Consider the following 15,694-nt stretch of genomic DNA (forward strand, 5'->3'; position numbering starts at 1 on the left):
ACAGTGGGGACATTGGGGACATTGTGGAGAGTGGGCACATTGGGGACATTGGGGGATTAGGGACAGAGGGGGATTGGGGACAGAGGAGACATTGGGGACATTGGGGACAGCGGGGACAGTGGGGACATTGGGGACAGCGGGGACACTGTGGACAGTGCAGCCAGCAGGGAAGTGGGGGACACTGGGGACATTCCCATGGAGGGATTGGGGACACTGGGGACATTGAGATCATTTGGGACACTGGAGGACAGGGGACACTGGGGATGTTGGGGACACTGGGAGGACTGGGGGGATGTTGGAATATGGGACATGGGGGACACTCTGGGCACGCAGGGAAATGGGAAAACCCCGAGGCCCCATGGGGTCCCCAACCCAATCCCAATCCCATCCCCACATTCCCAATCCAAATGTCCCAATGTCCCAAATTCCCAATATCCCAAATTCCCAATATCCCAATATCCCAACATCCAAATGTCCCAATCCCAATATCCAATATCCCAATGTCCCAATGTCCCCATACCCCAATGTCCCCATACCCCAATATCCCAATATCCCAATGTCCCAATGTCCCAAATTCCCAATGTCCCAAAATCCCCGTGATGTCGCACCAGGAACTTGGCGGCGTCGTTGATGAACTCCCCGTAGTTCAGCCCCCACACATCCCAATGTCCCAATGTCCCAAATTCCCAAATTCCCGATATCCCAATGTCCCAAATTCCCAATGTCCCAACATCCCAACATCCCAATGTCCCTGTCCCACTATCCCAAACTCCAAAATTCCCAATATCCCAATATCCCAATATCCCAGTGCTGTCCCCGTGATGTCGCACCAGGAACTTGGCAGCATCGTTGATGAACTCCCCACAGTGCAGCCCCCACACATCCCCATGTCCCAATGTCCCAATGTCCCAATGTCCCAATATCCCAATATCCCACTATCCCAATGTTCCAATCCCAATATCCAATAACCCCATACCCCAATGTCCCCAATGTCCCAATGTCCCAAAGTCCCCGCGATGTCGCACCAGGAACATGGCGGTGTTGTTGATGAACTCCCCGTAGTTCAGCCCCCACACATCCCAATGTCCCACTATCCCAAATTCCCGATATCCCAATGTCCCAAATTCCCAAATTCCCAAAGTCCCCGCGATGTCTCACCAGGAACTTGGCGGCGTCATTGATGAACTCCCCGTAGTGCAGCCCCACACATCCCCATGTCCCAATGTCCCAAATTCCCAAATTCCCGATATCCCAATGTCCCAAATTCCCGATATCCCAATGTCCCAAATTCCCGATATTCCAATGTCCCAAATTCCCAATATCCCAATATCCCCGTGATGTCGCACCAGGAACTTGGCGGCGTCGTTGATGAACTCGCCGTAGTGCAGCCCCACACATCCCAATGTCCCAATGTCCCAAATTCCCAAATTCCCGATATCCCAATGTCCCCGCGATGTCTCACCAGGAACTTGGCGGCGTCGTTGATGAACTCCCCGTAGTGCAGCCCCACACATCCCAATGTCCCAAATGTCCCAAATTCCCGATATCCCAATGTCCCAAATTCCCAACGTCCCCCTGCTGTCCCCGTGCTGTCTCACCAGGAACTTGGCGGCGTCGTTGATGAACTCCCCGTAGTGCAGCCCCCGCTCCTCCCGCAGGTGATTCCCGAACATTTCCCGGAGCCCCTCGCAGCCCAGGCTGGGCCCGCACATCCTCAGCGCGAACTTGCACGCCTGGAAAACCGGGAACGCCGGGAATTCTCCGTGGGTGAGGGATCCCACCAGGCCTCAGGGAGCCCCGGGGATTCCCGGCAGTCCCACCTTGACCACGTCGGGCTGGGGGTCCTGCAGGTGCAGCAGGAGCGTCACCAGCCCGTTGAGGATCTGCTCCGAGAAAACCTCGGAGTCGGAGCGGCTGAAGCGGGACAGGTTCCCAAAGAGGAGGATGGAGGAGTGCCGGAGCTCGGCGTGTTCCTGGGAAAACGGGGATACACGGGAATCACGGCGGGAAATCCCATGGATCCCATCCTGGGATCCCCAAATCCCACCCTGGGATCCCACCATTCCCAATCATGGTAACCCCCAAATCCCACCCTGGGATCCCCAAATCCCACCCTGGGATCCCAAAATCGCCATCTTGCCATTCCCATCATTCCCAATCCTGGGATCCCCAAATCCCACCCTGGGATCCCAAAATAACCATCCTGCCATTCCCACCTTTCCCATCTTGGGATCCCCAAATTCCACCCTGGGATCCCAAAATCACCATCCTGCCATTCCCACCTTTCCCACCCTGGGATCCCCAAATCCCACCCTGGGATCCCACCATTCCCAACCATGGTAATCCCCAAATCCCATCCTGGGATCCCCAAATCCCACCCTGGGATCCCACCATTCCCAGTCATGCTAATCCCACCATTCCCAATCCTGGGATCCCCAAATCCCTGTGCTCTGATCCCACCATTCCCAATCATGGTAATCCCACCTTTCCCACCCTGGGATCCCCAAATCCCACCCTGGGATCCCAAAATCACCACCTTGCCATTCCCACCTTTCCCATCCTGGGATCCCCAAATCCCTGTGCTCTGACCCCACCATTCCCATCCCATTTTTCCCACCATCCCAATCCTGGTTGTCCCCCAAGCCTGGGGCAAATCCCAGTGGGACAATCCCAATGGGAGAATCCCAATGGGACAATTCCAATGGGAAAATCCCGGTGGGACAATCCCAATGGAGAAAATCCCAACGGGCCAATCCCAATGGGAAAATCCCAATGGGCCAATCCCAGTGGGAAAATCCTGATGGACGAATCCCAATGGGACAATTCCAATGGGAAAATCCCAAAGGACTAATCCCAGTGGACCAATCCCAGTGGGACAATCCCAATGGGCCAATGCCAACAGGAAAATCCCGATGGAAAAATCCCAATGGGAAAATCCCAGTGGGCCAATCCCAATGGGGAAATCCCGATGGAAAAATCCCAGTGGGACAATTCCAATGGAAAAATCCCAATGGGCCAATCCCAACAGGAAAATCCTGATGGACCAATCCCAATGGGACAATTCCAAGGGGAAAATCCCAAAGGACTAATCCCAGTGGAACAATCCCAGTGGACCAATCCCAATGGGACAATCCCGATGGGCCAATACCAACAGGAAAATCCCAATGGGAAAATCCCAATGGGAAAATTCCAATGGGCCAATACCAACAGGAAAATCCCAATGGGACAATTCCAACGGGGAATACCTAACCGGAAAATCCCAATGGGAAAATTCCAATGGGCCAATACCAACAGGAAAATCCCGATGGGAAAATCCCAGTGGGCCAATCCCAATGGGGAAATCCCGATGGAAAAATCCCGGTGGGACAATTCCAATGGGGAAAATCCCAACAGGCCAATCCCAATGGGAAAATCCCAATGGGCCAATCCCAACAGGAAAATCCTGATGGACGAATCCCAATGGGACAATTCCAAGGGGGAAATCCCAAAGGACTAATCCCAGTGGAACAATCCCAATGGGCCAATACCAACAGGAAAATCCCGATGGAAAAATCCCAATGGGAAAATTCCAATGGGCCAATACCAATGGGAAAATTCCAATGGAACAATCCCAGTGGGACAATCCCAATGGGACAATCCCAACGGGACAATCCCAATGGAACAATCCCAACAGGAAAATCCCAGTGGGACAATCCCAATGGGACAATCCCAACAAGGAAAATCCCAATGGGCCAATCCCAACAGGAAAATCCCAATGGGACAATTCCAATGGGGAAAATCCCAACGGAAAAATCCTGGTGGGAAAATTCCAATGGGCCAATCCCAACGGAACAATCCCAACGGGAAAATCCCAATGGAACAATCCCAATGGGCCAATCCCAATGGACCAATCCCAACAGGCCAATCCCAATGGACCAATCCCTAAGGGACAATCCCAGTGGGACAATCCCAACGGGACAATCCCAATGGACCAATCCCAGTGGGACAATCCCAACGGGACAATCCCAATGGGACAATCCCAATGGACCAATCCCAGTGGGACAATCCCAACGGGACAATCCCAACGGGACAATCCCAATGGACCAATCCCAGTGGGACAATCCCAACGGGACAATCCCAATGGACCAATCCCAGTGGGACAATCCCAATGGGACAATCCCAACGGGACAATCCCAACGGGCCAATCCCAGTGGGACCCTCAGCCCAGCACTGGGGCACGGATGAAGATCCAGCAGAAACCCCAGCCCGAGGAGAAACCCGGGATGGGAACGCCCCACATCCGGGATGGACCCAAGGCCGTTCCCGGCTCCGGGAATTGCGGGCGGGCGGCTGCTCACGCTGTCGAAGAAGGGCCGGATGCGGATGGCGACGCGGAGCAGCATGGATTGCACGTCCCGCTCCTCCAGGTGATCCAGGATCTTGGAGAGGCTGGACATGGCCTCCAGCGCCAGCAGATTGTTGGGATCGTCCTTGTCGTCCATGCCATTGACCATGGAGGCCAGCAGCTGCGAGCCGTGCCTCCGGATCTGCCGGGAAAAACCGGGATCGCAGCCGGGAAAACCGGGATCGCAGCCGGGGAAACCGGGATTGCAGAGGGAAAACCGGGATTGCAGCCGGGGAAAACCGGGATCGCAGCCGGGGAAACCGGGATCACAGCCGGGGAAACTGGGATCGCAGCTGGAAAACCGGGATTGCAGCTGGGAAAACCGGGATCGCAGCCGGGGAAAACCGGGATTGCAGAGGGAAAACCGGGATTGCAGCTGGGAAAACCGGGATTACAGAGGGAAAACCGGGACCGCAGCCGGGAAAACCAGGATTGCAGAGGGAAAACCGGGATCGCAGAGGGAAAACTGGGATCGCGGCCGGGGAACCCGGGATCGCAGAGGGAAAACCGGGATCGCAGCTGGGAAAACTGGGATCGCAGCCAGGAAAACCAGGATTGCAGAGGGAAAACTGGGATTGCAGAGGGAAAACTGGGATCGCAGCCAGGGAAAACCGGGATCGCAGAGGGAAAACTGGGATCGCAGCTGGGAAAACTGGGATATGGAGCCCCGGGAGGGTGGGGGGGATTGTCCCAGAGAAAAGTGGGATTGAAGGGATCCAGGGGGATCCAGGGCAGGATCTGCTCCCAGGGACAAAGGGAAGGGCCTGGAGCTGGGATTTTTGGGAATATTCCAAACTGGAATTGCAGGCAAACAGGTTTGGTGGGTTCATGGTTGGGAATGGGGGAATCCTGGGAGCAGCTGAGGGAGCTGTTGGGGCTCATCCCAGAGAAAAGTGGGATTGAAGGGATCCAGGGGGATCCAGGGCGGGATCTGTTCCCAGGGAATGGGACAGGACCCAGGGAAAGGCCTCAGGTCGGGATTGTCGGGAATGTTCCCCTGGAATTTGGTGGAATTCTGGGATTTGGGGCCTTGGGAAGCAGGGCAGGGGCTGAGGCCGAGGATTCCCAGGAGAAGCTGGGAAAAGGGGCCGATCCCAGCTGGAATTCCCGCGGCTCCGGGAAACGTTCCTGGGGATCCCTGGAAAATGGGGCTGGGGAAAGGCTCCGGCACTTCCCGGGATTCCCAGAAATGGCTCCAGAAAACTTCCCGGGAGCCGCTGAGGGATTTTAAGGATTCGGAGCCTCCTGGTGCATCCCAATCCCTGGAGCTCCCTCCCCATCCCACAAAAACTCATCCCAACATTCTGGAGGGAATCCATTCCCGGTGCCCCTGCAAACGCCCAGTCCCACCTGCTCCGGGGATCCCGAGGCCACGTTGCCGAGCCCGCGGAGCGCCAGGACGCGCACCAGGAGGCAGGAATCCTTCTCCAGAGCCGTCAGCGCGTCCACGAGCGGCTCCAGCAGGAGCAGGTCGTTCACCACGTTGTGGTTGAGGAGCTGGAGAAGGGAAAAAAACCTCGGGATAGGCCGGGGAAAATCCCCCGGGATGGATGAGGGGGGAGCTCGTGGATGGATGGATGGATGGATGGAGGGATCCATGGACAGATGGATGATGGATCCAGGGATAGATGGATCCATGGGATGGATGGAGGGATCCATGGACAGATGGATCCATGGGATGGATGATGGATCCATGGATGGATTCATAGATGGATTCATGGATGGATTCATGGGATGGATGGATCCATGGATGGATTCATGGGATGGATGGAACCATGGATGGATTCATGAATGGATTCATAGATGGACCCATGGGTTGGATGGATCCATAGGATGGATGGATCCATGGATGGATTCATAGATGGATTCATGGATGGATCCATGGGATGGATGGAACCATGGATGGATCCATGGATGGATTCATGAATGGATTCATGGATGGATCCATGGGTTGGATGGATCCATAGGATGGATGGATCCATGGATGGATTCATGAATGGATTCATGGATGGATCCATGGGATGGATGGATTCATGGATGGATCCATGGGATGGATGGATCCATGAATGGATTCATAGATGGATCCATGGATGGATCCATGGGATGGATGCATGGATGGATGGATGGATCCATGGGATGGAGGGATGGATGATGGATGGATGGATGGATGGATGGATGGGTGATGGATGGATGGATGATGGATGGATCCATGGATCCATGGATGGATGATCTCTGGATGGATGGATGGATGGACGGATCCGTGGATGGATGGATGGGTGATGGATGGATGAATGAGGGATGGACAGATCCAGGGATGGATCCATGGATGGATGGATGGCAGATGGATGGATCCATGGGATGCATGATGGATCCATGGACAGACGGATGGACGGACGGACGGACGGACGGATCCGTGGATCCATGGAGCACAGACCAGGGGGCCATTCCCGCATTTCCCGCTCACCTCGGCCAGGAAGGCGCTGCTGGTCACCCTCTGGCATTCCAAGGCGCTTCCCAGCACCGGGATGAGGCTCCGGACGATGGGCGGCAGCCGGGGCCCACAGCGCCGGGCCATCGCCCTGGGGGGAACAGCGCTGCCAGGAATCCCGGGAATCCCGGGAATCCCTGTCCCCAGGCAGGACCGCACCCCGCATGGAAAACCGGGACTGACCCACAGAGAAGGATCTGGAACATCCCGGACACCCCATCCGGGATTTCTTTGGGATGAGTTCCCCCAAAGTTGGGTAATCCCAATCCAGACCCGGGAGTTATTCCCGGATGTTTTGGGATTTTTTTCCCATTATTCCCGAATGATGGGATGGGATGCACTGGGATACTCCAGGAATGCCAGGGATGCAGCAGGAGGAGGAGGAGGAGGAGTTTTCCACAGGGACCTTTAGGATCCCATGGAATTGGGGAGGGAACAGGGAAGGGAATGAGCCACAGGAATGATGGGAAATGTGGGATGGGCGGGGAACAGTGGGATCGGAGACTCCGGGAATTCCGCAGTGGGATCGGAGACATCGGGAATTCCACACCGGGACCGGGGACTCTGGGAATTCCACGGTGGGATCAATGGCGCTGGAATTCCACAGCGGGTTTGGATGGACGGATGGATCCACACTGGGAATTCTGCTGTGGGATCAGAGACTCGGAATTCCACAGGGGACTGGAAACAACTGGGAATCCCATTTTGGGATTAGAGACATCAGGAATTCCACACTGGGATTGGAGACACTGGGAATTCCATACTGGGGTTGGAGAATCTGGGAATTCCATACTGGGGTTGGAGACACAGGGAGTCCCATTTTGGGATTGGAGACATGGGAATTCCATACTGGGATTGGAGACACTGGGAATTCCACACTGGGATCAATGACACTGGGAATTCCATACTGGGATGGGTGACACTGAGGATTCCATACTGGGATCAATGACATCGGGAATCCCATTTTGGGATTGGAGACACTGGGAATTCCACACTGGGATTGGAGAGTCTGGGAATTCCATACTGGGACTGGAGACACAGGGAGTCCCATTTTGGGATTGGAGACACTGGGAATTCCACACTGGGATTGGAGAGTCTGGGAATTCCATACTGGGATTGGAGACACTGGGAATTCCACACTGGGATTGGAGATACTGGGAATTCCACACTGGGATTGGAGAGTCTGGGAATTCCATACTGGGATCAATGACACCAGGAATCCCATTTTGGGATTGGAGACACTGGGAATCCCATACTGGGATTGGAGACACTGGGAATCCCATACTGGGATTGGAGACACCGGGAATCCCATACTGGGATTGGACACACTGGGAATCCCATACTGGGACTGGAGACACGGGGAGTCCTATACTGGGATCAGTGACATCGGGAATTCCATTTTGGGATGGGTGACACTGGGAATTCCACACTGGGATTGGAGAGTCTGGGAAATCCATACTGGGACTGGAGACACAGGGAGTCCCATTTTGGGATTGGAGACATGGGAATTCCATACTGGGATTGGAGACACTGGGAATCCCATACTGGGACCAATGACACTGGGAATTCCATACTGGGATGGGTGACACTGGGAATTCCACACTGGGATTGGAGACACTGGGAATTCCACACTGGGATTGGAGAGTCTGGGAATTCCATACTGGGATTGGAGACACTGGGAATCCCATACTGGGATTGGAGACACTGGGAATTCCATACTGGGATCAATGACATCGGGAATCCCATGCTGGGACTGGGGACACTGGGAATCCCATACTGGGATCAGTAACACCGGGAATTCCATTTTGGGATCAGAGGCACTGGGAATCCCACACTGGGATTGGAGACACTGGGAATCCCATACTGGGATTGGAGACACCGGGAATCCCATTTTGGGATTGGAGGCATCAGGAATTCCACACTGGGATTGGAGACACTGGGAATCCCATACTGGGATTGGAGACACCGGGAATTCCATTTTGGGATTGGAGACACTGGGAACTCCACAGCGGGACCAACTTCCAGCTCCAGCTGCCTCCACCCCTCCGCATTCCCGGGAGCGAAATGATCCCAGCCCCACCCAAAAACCCCGGAATTGCCTGGGAAGCTCCCTCAGGATTCCCTACCCGGCCAGGAGGGCGATTCCGTCGTGGTGCCGCTCGGGAATTTCCATCAGTTCCCAGCCCCCGGCGCTCCCCACGTCCTGCACGACGTCGGCGTTCCCGGCCCGCGCCAGCATCGCCCTCAGCGTCTGCACCGCGCAGCTGGAACAGCGGGATCGGGGTCGGGATCGGGGATCTGGGATCTGGAGTCGGGGTGGGACTTGGGGTTGCATCTGGGATTGGGGTTGGATTTGGGGTTGCATCTGGGATTGGGTTTGGGATTGGATCTGGGGCTGGATTTGGGGTTGGGATTGGATCTGGGGTTGGATTTGGGATTAGATTCAGGATCGGATTGGGGATTGGATCTGGGGTTGGATTTGGGTTCGGATTCAGGATCAGATTTGGGATTGGGTTTGGGATTGGATTTGGGGTTGGATTTGGGACTGGATCTGAGGTTGGATTTCGGATTAGATTCAGGATCAGATTGGGTCTGGGTTTGGGATGGGATCTGGGGTTGGATTTGGGGTTGGATTCAGGATCGGATTTGGGATTGGATTTGGGGTTGGATTTGGGGTTGGGTTTGGGGTTGGATTCAGGATCGGATTCAGGACTGGATTCGGGACTGGATTTGGGATTGGATCTGAGGTTGGATTTGGGGTTGGATTCAGGATCGGATTGGATTTGGGACTGGATTTGGGATTGGGTTTGGGTTTGGGGTTGGATTCAGGATCAGATTGGGGATTGGGTTTGGGATTGGGTTTGGGGTTGGATTCAGGATCAGATTCAGGACTGGATTTGGGATTGGGATTGGGTTTGGGATTGGATCTGGGGTTGGATTTGGGATTTGGTTAAAAATTAGGTTCAGGACTGGGTTTGGGATTGGGTTTGGGACTGGATTCGGGATTGGATCTGGGTTTGGATTCACGACTGAATCTGGGTTTATGATTGGATTTGGGACTGGATCTGGGATTGAATTTGGGATTGCGTTCAAGATTAGATACGGGACTGGGTTTGGGACTGGATTCAGGGTTGGATTTGTTTTTGGGTTTCGGATTGGATGTGGGATTGAGTTTGGGGTTGGATTCAGGTTTGGCTCTGGCTCCATCCAGGATATCCCAAGGGAATTCTGTGCCGGAATTGGAGCCGTCCCAGCGCACCGGGAACGGGATCCAAGACAAAAAAAAACAAAAAAAGGGAAAGGAAAAACTCCGGAGCTACTTGAGGGGAAATTTTCTTTTTTTTTTTCCATGGAATGAAGGATTTATAGGGCTGGGACTGCTCTGCCGCGGAGCAACATCTGGAACAGATCCGTTATCCCGTCAAAACACCGGGAAGGGGAGCCAGGGATAAATCCCGGCTGTCGGAACGGGGATCCCACACACGGAGGGAATCCGGGATTCGGGATCGCCCTCCGGAGCTGCCACCCCAGATTTCCCCATCGGGATTTGTCCCAGTCCCCTGGAATTTGTGTGTGGGGGTAGTGGGAGAACCCCAGAGATTCCAGGGCAGCCTCTGGAGTGCTGGAAATTTGGGAATAATGATGGAAAACGGATCCCAAAGACGGGAACTGCCCTGGGAAACGTCCCCTGGGATGTGGAGCATCCTCGGATTCACGGCTGGATGGGACGGGACCATCCCAGAGGTTTTCCAGCCTCGGCCATTCCGTGATTCCCAAGGATCCAGGATCCCATGGGGAAAACCCAAGGAGAGGCCCAAGGTGGATTCCCAATGGAAAATCCGGGAGTTTTCCCAAAAAAACGCTGGAAAGATCCCGGTGAAGCTTTCCCTGAGTAGGCGGCCAAGGGAAAAGTGGGACAAGAAATGGGAAGGGGAAAATTCTGGGGAAAAAAAAAAAACCCCGGAGCGCTGGAGAGGCCTCGGAGGCTCTGGGATTAATTAAGGACTAATTAAGGGAAGCTCGGGATCTGCCAGGCTTGGGAAATCCCAGAATGCGGGAATGGGGTGGGGACAGAGGGGATTTAAGGGTGATCCCATTCCCATGGGAATTCCGGGACAATTCCAGGCTGGGAATACATCAGGGGTGTCCACGGAATTCCGGGCTGGTTTGGGATGGAGGGAATTTTGGGATCAGCCCATTCCCAGTTTTTCCATGGGACACTTCCCGCTCTCCCGGGATGGGACAATTCCAGGGATGGGGCAGCCTTGGTTTCCCTGGAATTCACTCCCTCATTCCTCCTTTTTTTGGGAATCTTCTCCAGCATCCCAGCCCTGCTCCAGATGCTCCATCCCACTCCTGCTTCCCAAATTCCCAGTCCCAGCCTTGGGATCCCAACCCTTGGCTCCCATGACCCCATGGATCCCATGGTCCCACCCCATTATCCCATTAACCCATAAATCCCATTATCCCATAAATCCCATCCTATTCCCATCCCTGTCTCATTCCCATCCCCCCATCCCATTATCCCATCAATCCCATAAATCCCATATCCCATCCCATCCCATAAATCCCATCCCATCCCATCAATCCCATCCCATCAATCCCATAAATCCCATATCCCATCCCATCCCATCAATCCCATAAATCCCATATCCCATCCCATCCCATAAATCCCATCCCATCCCATCAATCCCATCCCATCGATCCCATCAATCCCATCCCATGGATCCCACAGATCCCACCCCATTATCCCATTATCCCACTCCATTATTCCATTGTCCCCTCAATCCCACAGATCCCATCAATCCCACCCTGTTCCCACCAAACCCCCTTTTCCCCATGGAATTTCCCCGCGGAATTCCAGCCTTTTCCCCATTAAATTCCCGCCTTTCCCCACAGAATTGCCTTTATCCCGACGGAATTCCCGATTTCCCCCGTGGAATTTCTGCCCTTTCCCCACAGAACTCCCACCTTTCCCCACGGAATTTCCCCGAGGAATTCCCAACTTTCCCCACGGAATTCCCATCTCTTCCCTCTGGACCTCCCACCCTTTTCCGATGGAATTCCCACGGAACTTCCCCGGACAATTTCACTTTTCCACCACGGAATTCCCACCTTTCCCACGGAATTTCCGCCTTTCCCCCACAGAATTCCCGTCTCTTCCTTATGGACTTCCCATCTTTCCCCCATGGAATTCCCCACAGAATTCCCACTTTCCCCCACAGAATTCCTGCCTTTTCCCCATGGAATCCCCACCTTTTTTCCCCCTTTTCCACCACAAAATTCCCTCTTTTCCCCAAGGAATCCCCCCTTTTCCCCACTTTTCCCTAGGGAATTCCCTCTTTTCCCTACAAAATCCTCACTTCTCTCCAAAAATCCTCACTTTTCCCCATAGAAACCCCCATTTCTGCCTCTTTTCCCCAGGAATTCCCCCATTTCCCCCACTTTTCCCCAGGAATTCCCCTTTTTCCCCACAAAATCCCCACTTTTCCCAATACAATCCCCACTTTTTTCCCCCTTTTCCCAACAAAATCCCCATTTTTTCCCCCATTTCGCACCTGCAGGGCTCCAGGCCGGCCCTGTCCCGCCCCTGCAGCGCCCGGGGCAGCCTCACCCCGACACAAAATCCCCATTTTTTCCCCATTTTCCCCTGTTTCGCACCTGCACGGCTCCAGGCCAGCCCTGTCCCTTCCCTGCAGGGCCCGGGGCAGCCTCACCCACACAGAATCCCCACTTTTCCCTCACAAAATCCCCATTTTCCCCCCATTTTCCCCCATAGAATCCCCACTTTTCCCTCACAAAATCCCCATTTTCCCCCCATTTTCCCCCATTTTTCCCCCATTTCGCACCTGCAGGGCTCCAGGCCGGCCCTGTCCCGCCCCTGCAGGGCCTGGGGCAGCCTCACCCCCATAGAATCCCCACTTTTCCCACACAAAATCCCCATTTTTCCCCCGTTTCGCACCTGCAGGGCTCCAGGCCGGCCCTGTCCCGCCCCTGCAGGGCCCGAGGCCGCCTCACCCCCACAGAATCCCCACTTTTCCCTCATTAATCCCCATTTTCCCCACATATTTTCCCCCATTTCCCCCCATTTTCCTCCATTTCGCACCTGCAGGGCTCCAGGCCGGCCCTGTCCCGCCCCTGCAGCGCCCGGGGCAGCCTCACCCCCACACAAAATCCCCATTTCTCCCCCATTTTCCCCCATTTTCCCCCCGTTTCGCACCTGCAGGGCTCCAGGCCGGCCCTGTCCCGCCCCTGCAGCGCCCGGGGCAGGCGCACGCCCCCACAGAATCCCCACTTTTCCCTCATTAATTCCCATTTTTCCCCATTTCTCACCTGCAGGGCTCCAGGCCGGCCCTGTCCCGCCCCTGCAGGGCCCGGGGCAGCCTCACCCCCACACAAAATCCCCATTTTCCCCCATTTTCCCCCCGTTTCGCACCTGCAGGGCTCCAGGCCGGCCCTGTCCCGCCCCTGCAGCGCCCTGTCCCGCCCCTGCAGCGCCCGGGGCAGGCGCACGCCCACACAAAATCCCCATTTTCCCCCCATTTTCCCCCATTTTTTCCCCGTTTCGCACCTGCAGGGCTCCAGGCCGGCCCTGTCCCGCCCCTGCAGGGCCCGGGGCAGCCTCACCCCCACACAAAATCCCCATTTTCCCCCCATTTTTCCCCATTTCGCACCTGCAGGGCTCCAGGCCGGCCCTGTCGCGCCCCTGCAGCGCCCGGGGCAGGCGCACGCCCAGGGCGCAGCCGAGGCGCAGCAGCAGCGCCGGGAAGAGCTCCGGGAATCGCTCCAGGACCGCGGCCGCCGCCTCCGGCACAGACATGAGCTCATCCAGGGCCAGCGTGGCCTGCCAGGGAAACACGGGAACCCCCGGGGCATGAGCGAGCGGCCGGAAAAACCCCGGGAAAACGGCATCGAATGGCCCGGGATGGAATGAATGGGCCGGGAAAAACGGGAATGAATGGCTCGGGATGGAATGAATGGCCCCGGATTGAATGAATGGCCCGGGACTGAATGGGCTGGGATTGAATGGGCCGGGATTGAATGGCCCGGGAAAAATGGGATCGAATGGCCCGGGATGGAATGAATGGGCCGGGAAAAACGGGAATGAATGGCTCGGGATGGAATGAATGGCCCGGGATTGAATGGGCTGGGATTGAATGAATGGCCCGGGATGGAATGGCCCGGGAAAAACGGGATTGAATGGGCCGGGATTGAATGGGCCGGGATTGATTGAATGGCCTGGGATGGAATGGGCTGGGATTCAATGAATGGCCCGGGATGGAATGAATGGCCCGGGATGGAATGAATGGCCCGGGATGGAATGGGCCGGGATGGAATGGCCCGGGATAGAATGGCCTGGGATGGAATGGCCCGGGATTGAATGAATGGCCTGGGATGGAATGGCCCGGGATTGAATGAATGGCCCGGGATTGAATGAATGGCCCGGGCTGGAATGACCCGGGCTGGAATGGCCCGGGATTGAATGAATGGCCCGGGATGGAATGAATGGCCCGGGATTGAATGATTGGCCCAGGATGGAATGGGCTGGGATTGAATGAATGGCCCGGGATTGAATGAATGGCCCAGGATTGAATGAATGGCCCGGGATTAAATGGCCTGGGATGGAATGGCCTGGGATTGAATGAATGGCCTGGGATGGAATGGCCTGGGATGGAATGAATGGCCCGGGATGGAATGGGCCGGGATGGAATGGCCCGGGATGGAATCAATGGCCTGGGATGGAATGGGCCGGGATGGAATGGGCCGGGATGGAATGGCCCGGGATGGAATCAATGGCCTGTGATGGAATGAATGGCCCGGGATGGAATGGGCCGGGATGGAATGGCCCGGGATGGAATGGCCTGGGATGGAATGGGCCGGGATGGAATGGCCCGGGATGGAATGAATGGCCTGGGATGGAATGGCCCGGGATGGAATGGGCCGGGATCGAATGAATGGCCCGGGATGGAATGGGCCGGGATGGAATGGGCCGGGATGGAATGAATGGCTCGGGATTGAATGAATGGCCCGGGATGGAATGGCCCGGGCTGGAATGACCCGGGATTGAATGAATGGCCCGGGATGGAATGGGCCGGGATCGAATGGCCTGGGATTGAATGGCCCGGGAAAAACGGGATTGAATGGGCCGGGATTGAATGGGCCGGGATGGAATGGCCTGGGATTGAATGGCCCGGGAAAAACGGGATAGAATGGCCTGGGATGGAATGGGCCGGGATTGAATGAATGGCCTGGGATGGAATGGCCCGGGATTGAATGAATGGCCCGGGACTGAATGAATGGCCTGGGCTGGAATGACCCGGGCTGGAATGGCCCGGGATTGAATGAATGGCCCGGGATGGAATGAATGGCCCGGGATTGAATGATTGGCCCAGGATGGAATGGGCTGGGATTGAATGAATGGCCCGGGATTGAATGAATGGCCCGGGATTAAATGGCCTGGGATGGAATGGCCTGGGATTGAATGAATGGCCCGGGATGGAATGAATGGCCCGGGATGGAATGAATGGCCCGGGATGGAATGAATGGGCCGGGATGGAATGGGCCGGGATTGAATGGCCCGGGAAAAATGGGATTGAATGGGCCGGGATGGAATGGGCCGGGATGGAATGGCCTGGGATTGAATGAATGGCCCGGGATGGAATGAATGGCCCGGGATTGAATGATTGGCCCAGGATGGAATGGGCTGGGATTCAATGAATGGCCCGGGATTGAATGAATGGCCCAGGATTGAATGAATGGCCCGGGATGGAATGGGCCGGGATGGAATGGCCTGGGATTGAATGGCCCGGGATGGAATGGGC

At 55.7% G+C, this 15,694-nt stretch overlaps 1 protein-coding gene across 1 annotated transcript in view; it reads right to left on the minus strand.

The window, feature by feature from the left end:
• Window positions 1-15,694, minus strand: part of LOC139586533 (maestro heat-like repeat-containing protein family member 1) — a gene marked incomplete at its 5' end in the record, with an annotated part of 138,167 nt that overhangs the window by 9,663 nt on the left and 112,810 nt on the right. Inside the window, 7 exons of the mRNA XM_071420034.1 lie at window positions 1,599-1,733; window positions 1,821-1,973; window positions 4,338-4,526; window positions 5,735-5,881; window positions 6,849-6,963; window positions 8,999-9,136; window positions 13,547-13,716. Coding sequence (XP_071276135.1) covers window positions 1,599-1,733; window positions 1,821-1,973; window positions 4,338-4,526; window positions 5,735-5,881; window positions 6,849-6,963; window positions 8,999-9,136; window positions 13,547-13,716 — 1,047 coding nt within the window. The remainder of the gene's footprint in view (window positions 1-1,598; window positions 1,734-1,820; window positions 1,974-4,337; window positions 4,527-5,734; window positions 5,882-6,848; window positions 6,964-8,998; window positions 9,137-13,546; window positions 13,717-15,694) is intronic.

The sequence above is a fragment of the Agelaius tricolor genome, unplaced genomic scaffold (genome assembly GCF_023055355.1).
Source record: "Agelaius tricolor isolate 1412-34295 unplaced genomic scaffold, bAgeTri1.0.p SCAF_121, whole genome shotgun sequence".
Lineage (NCBI taxonomy): Eukaryota > Metazoa > Chordata > Aves > Passeriformes > Icteridae > Agelaius > Agelaius tricolor.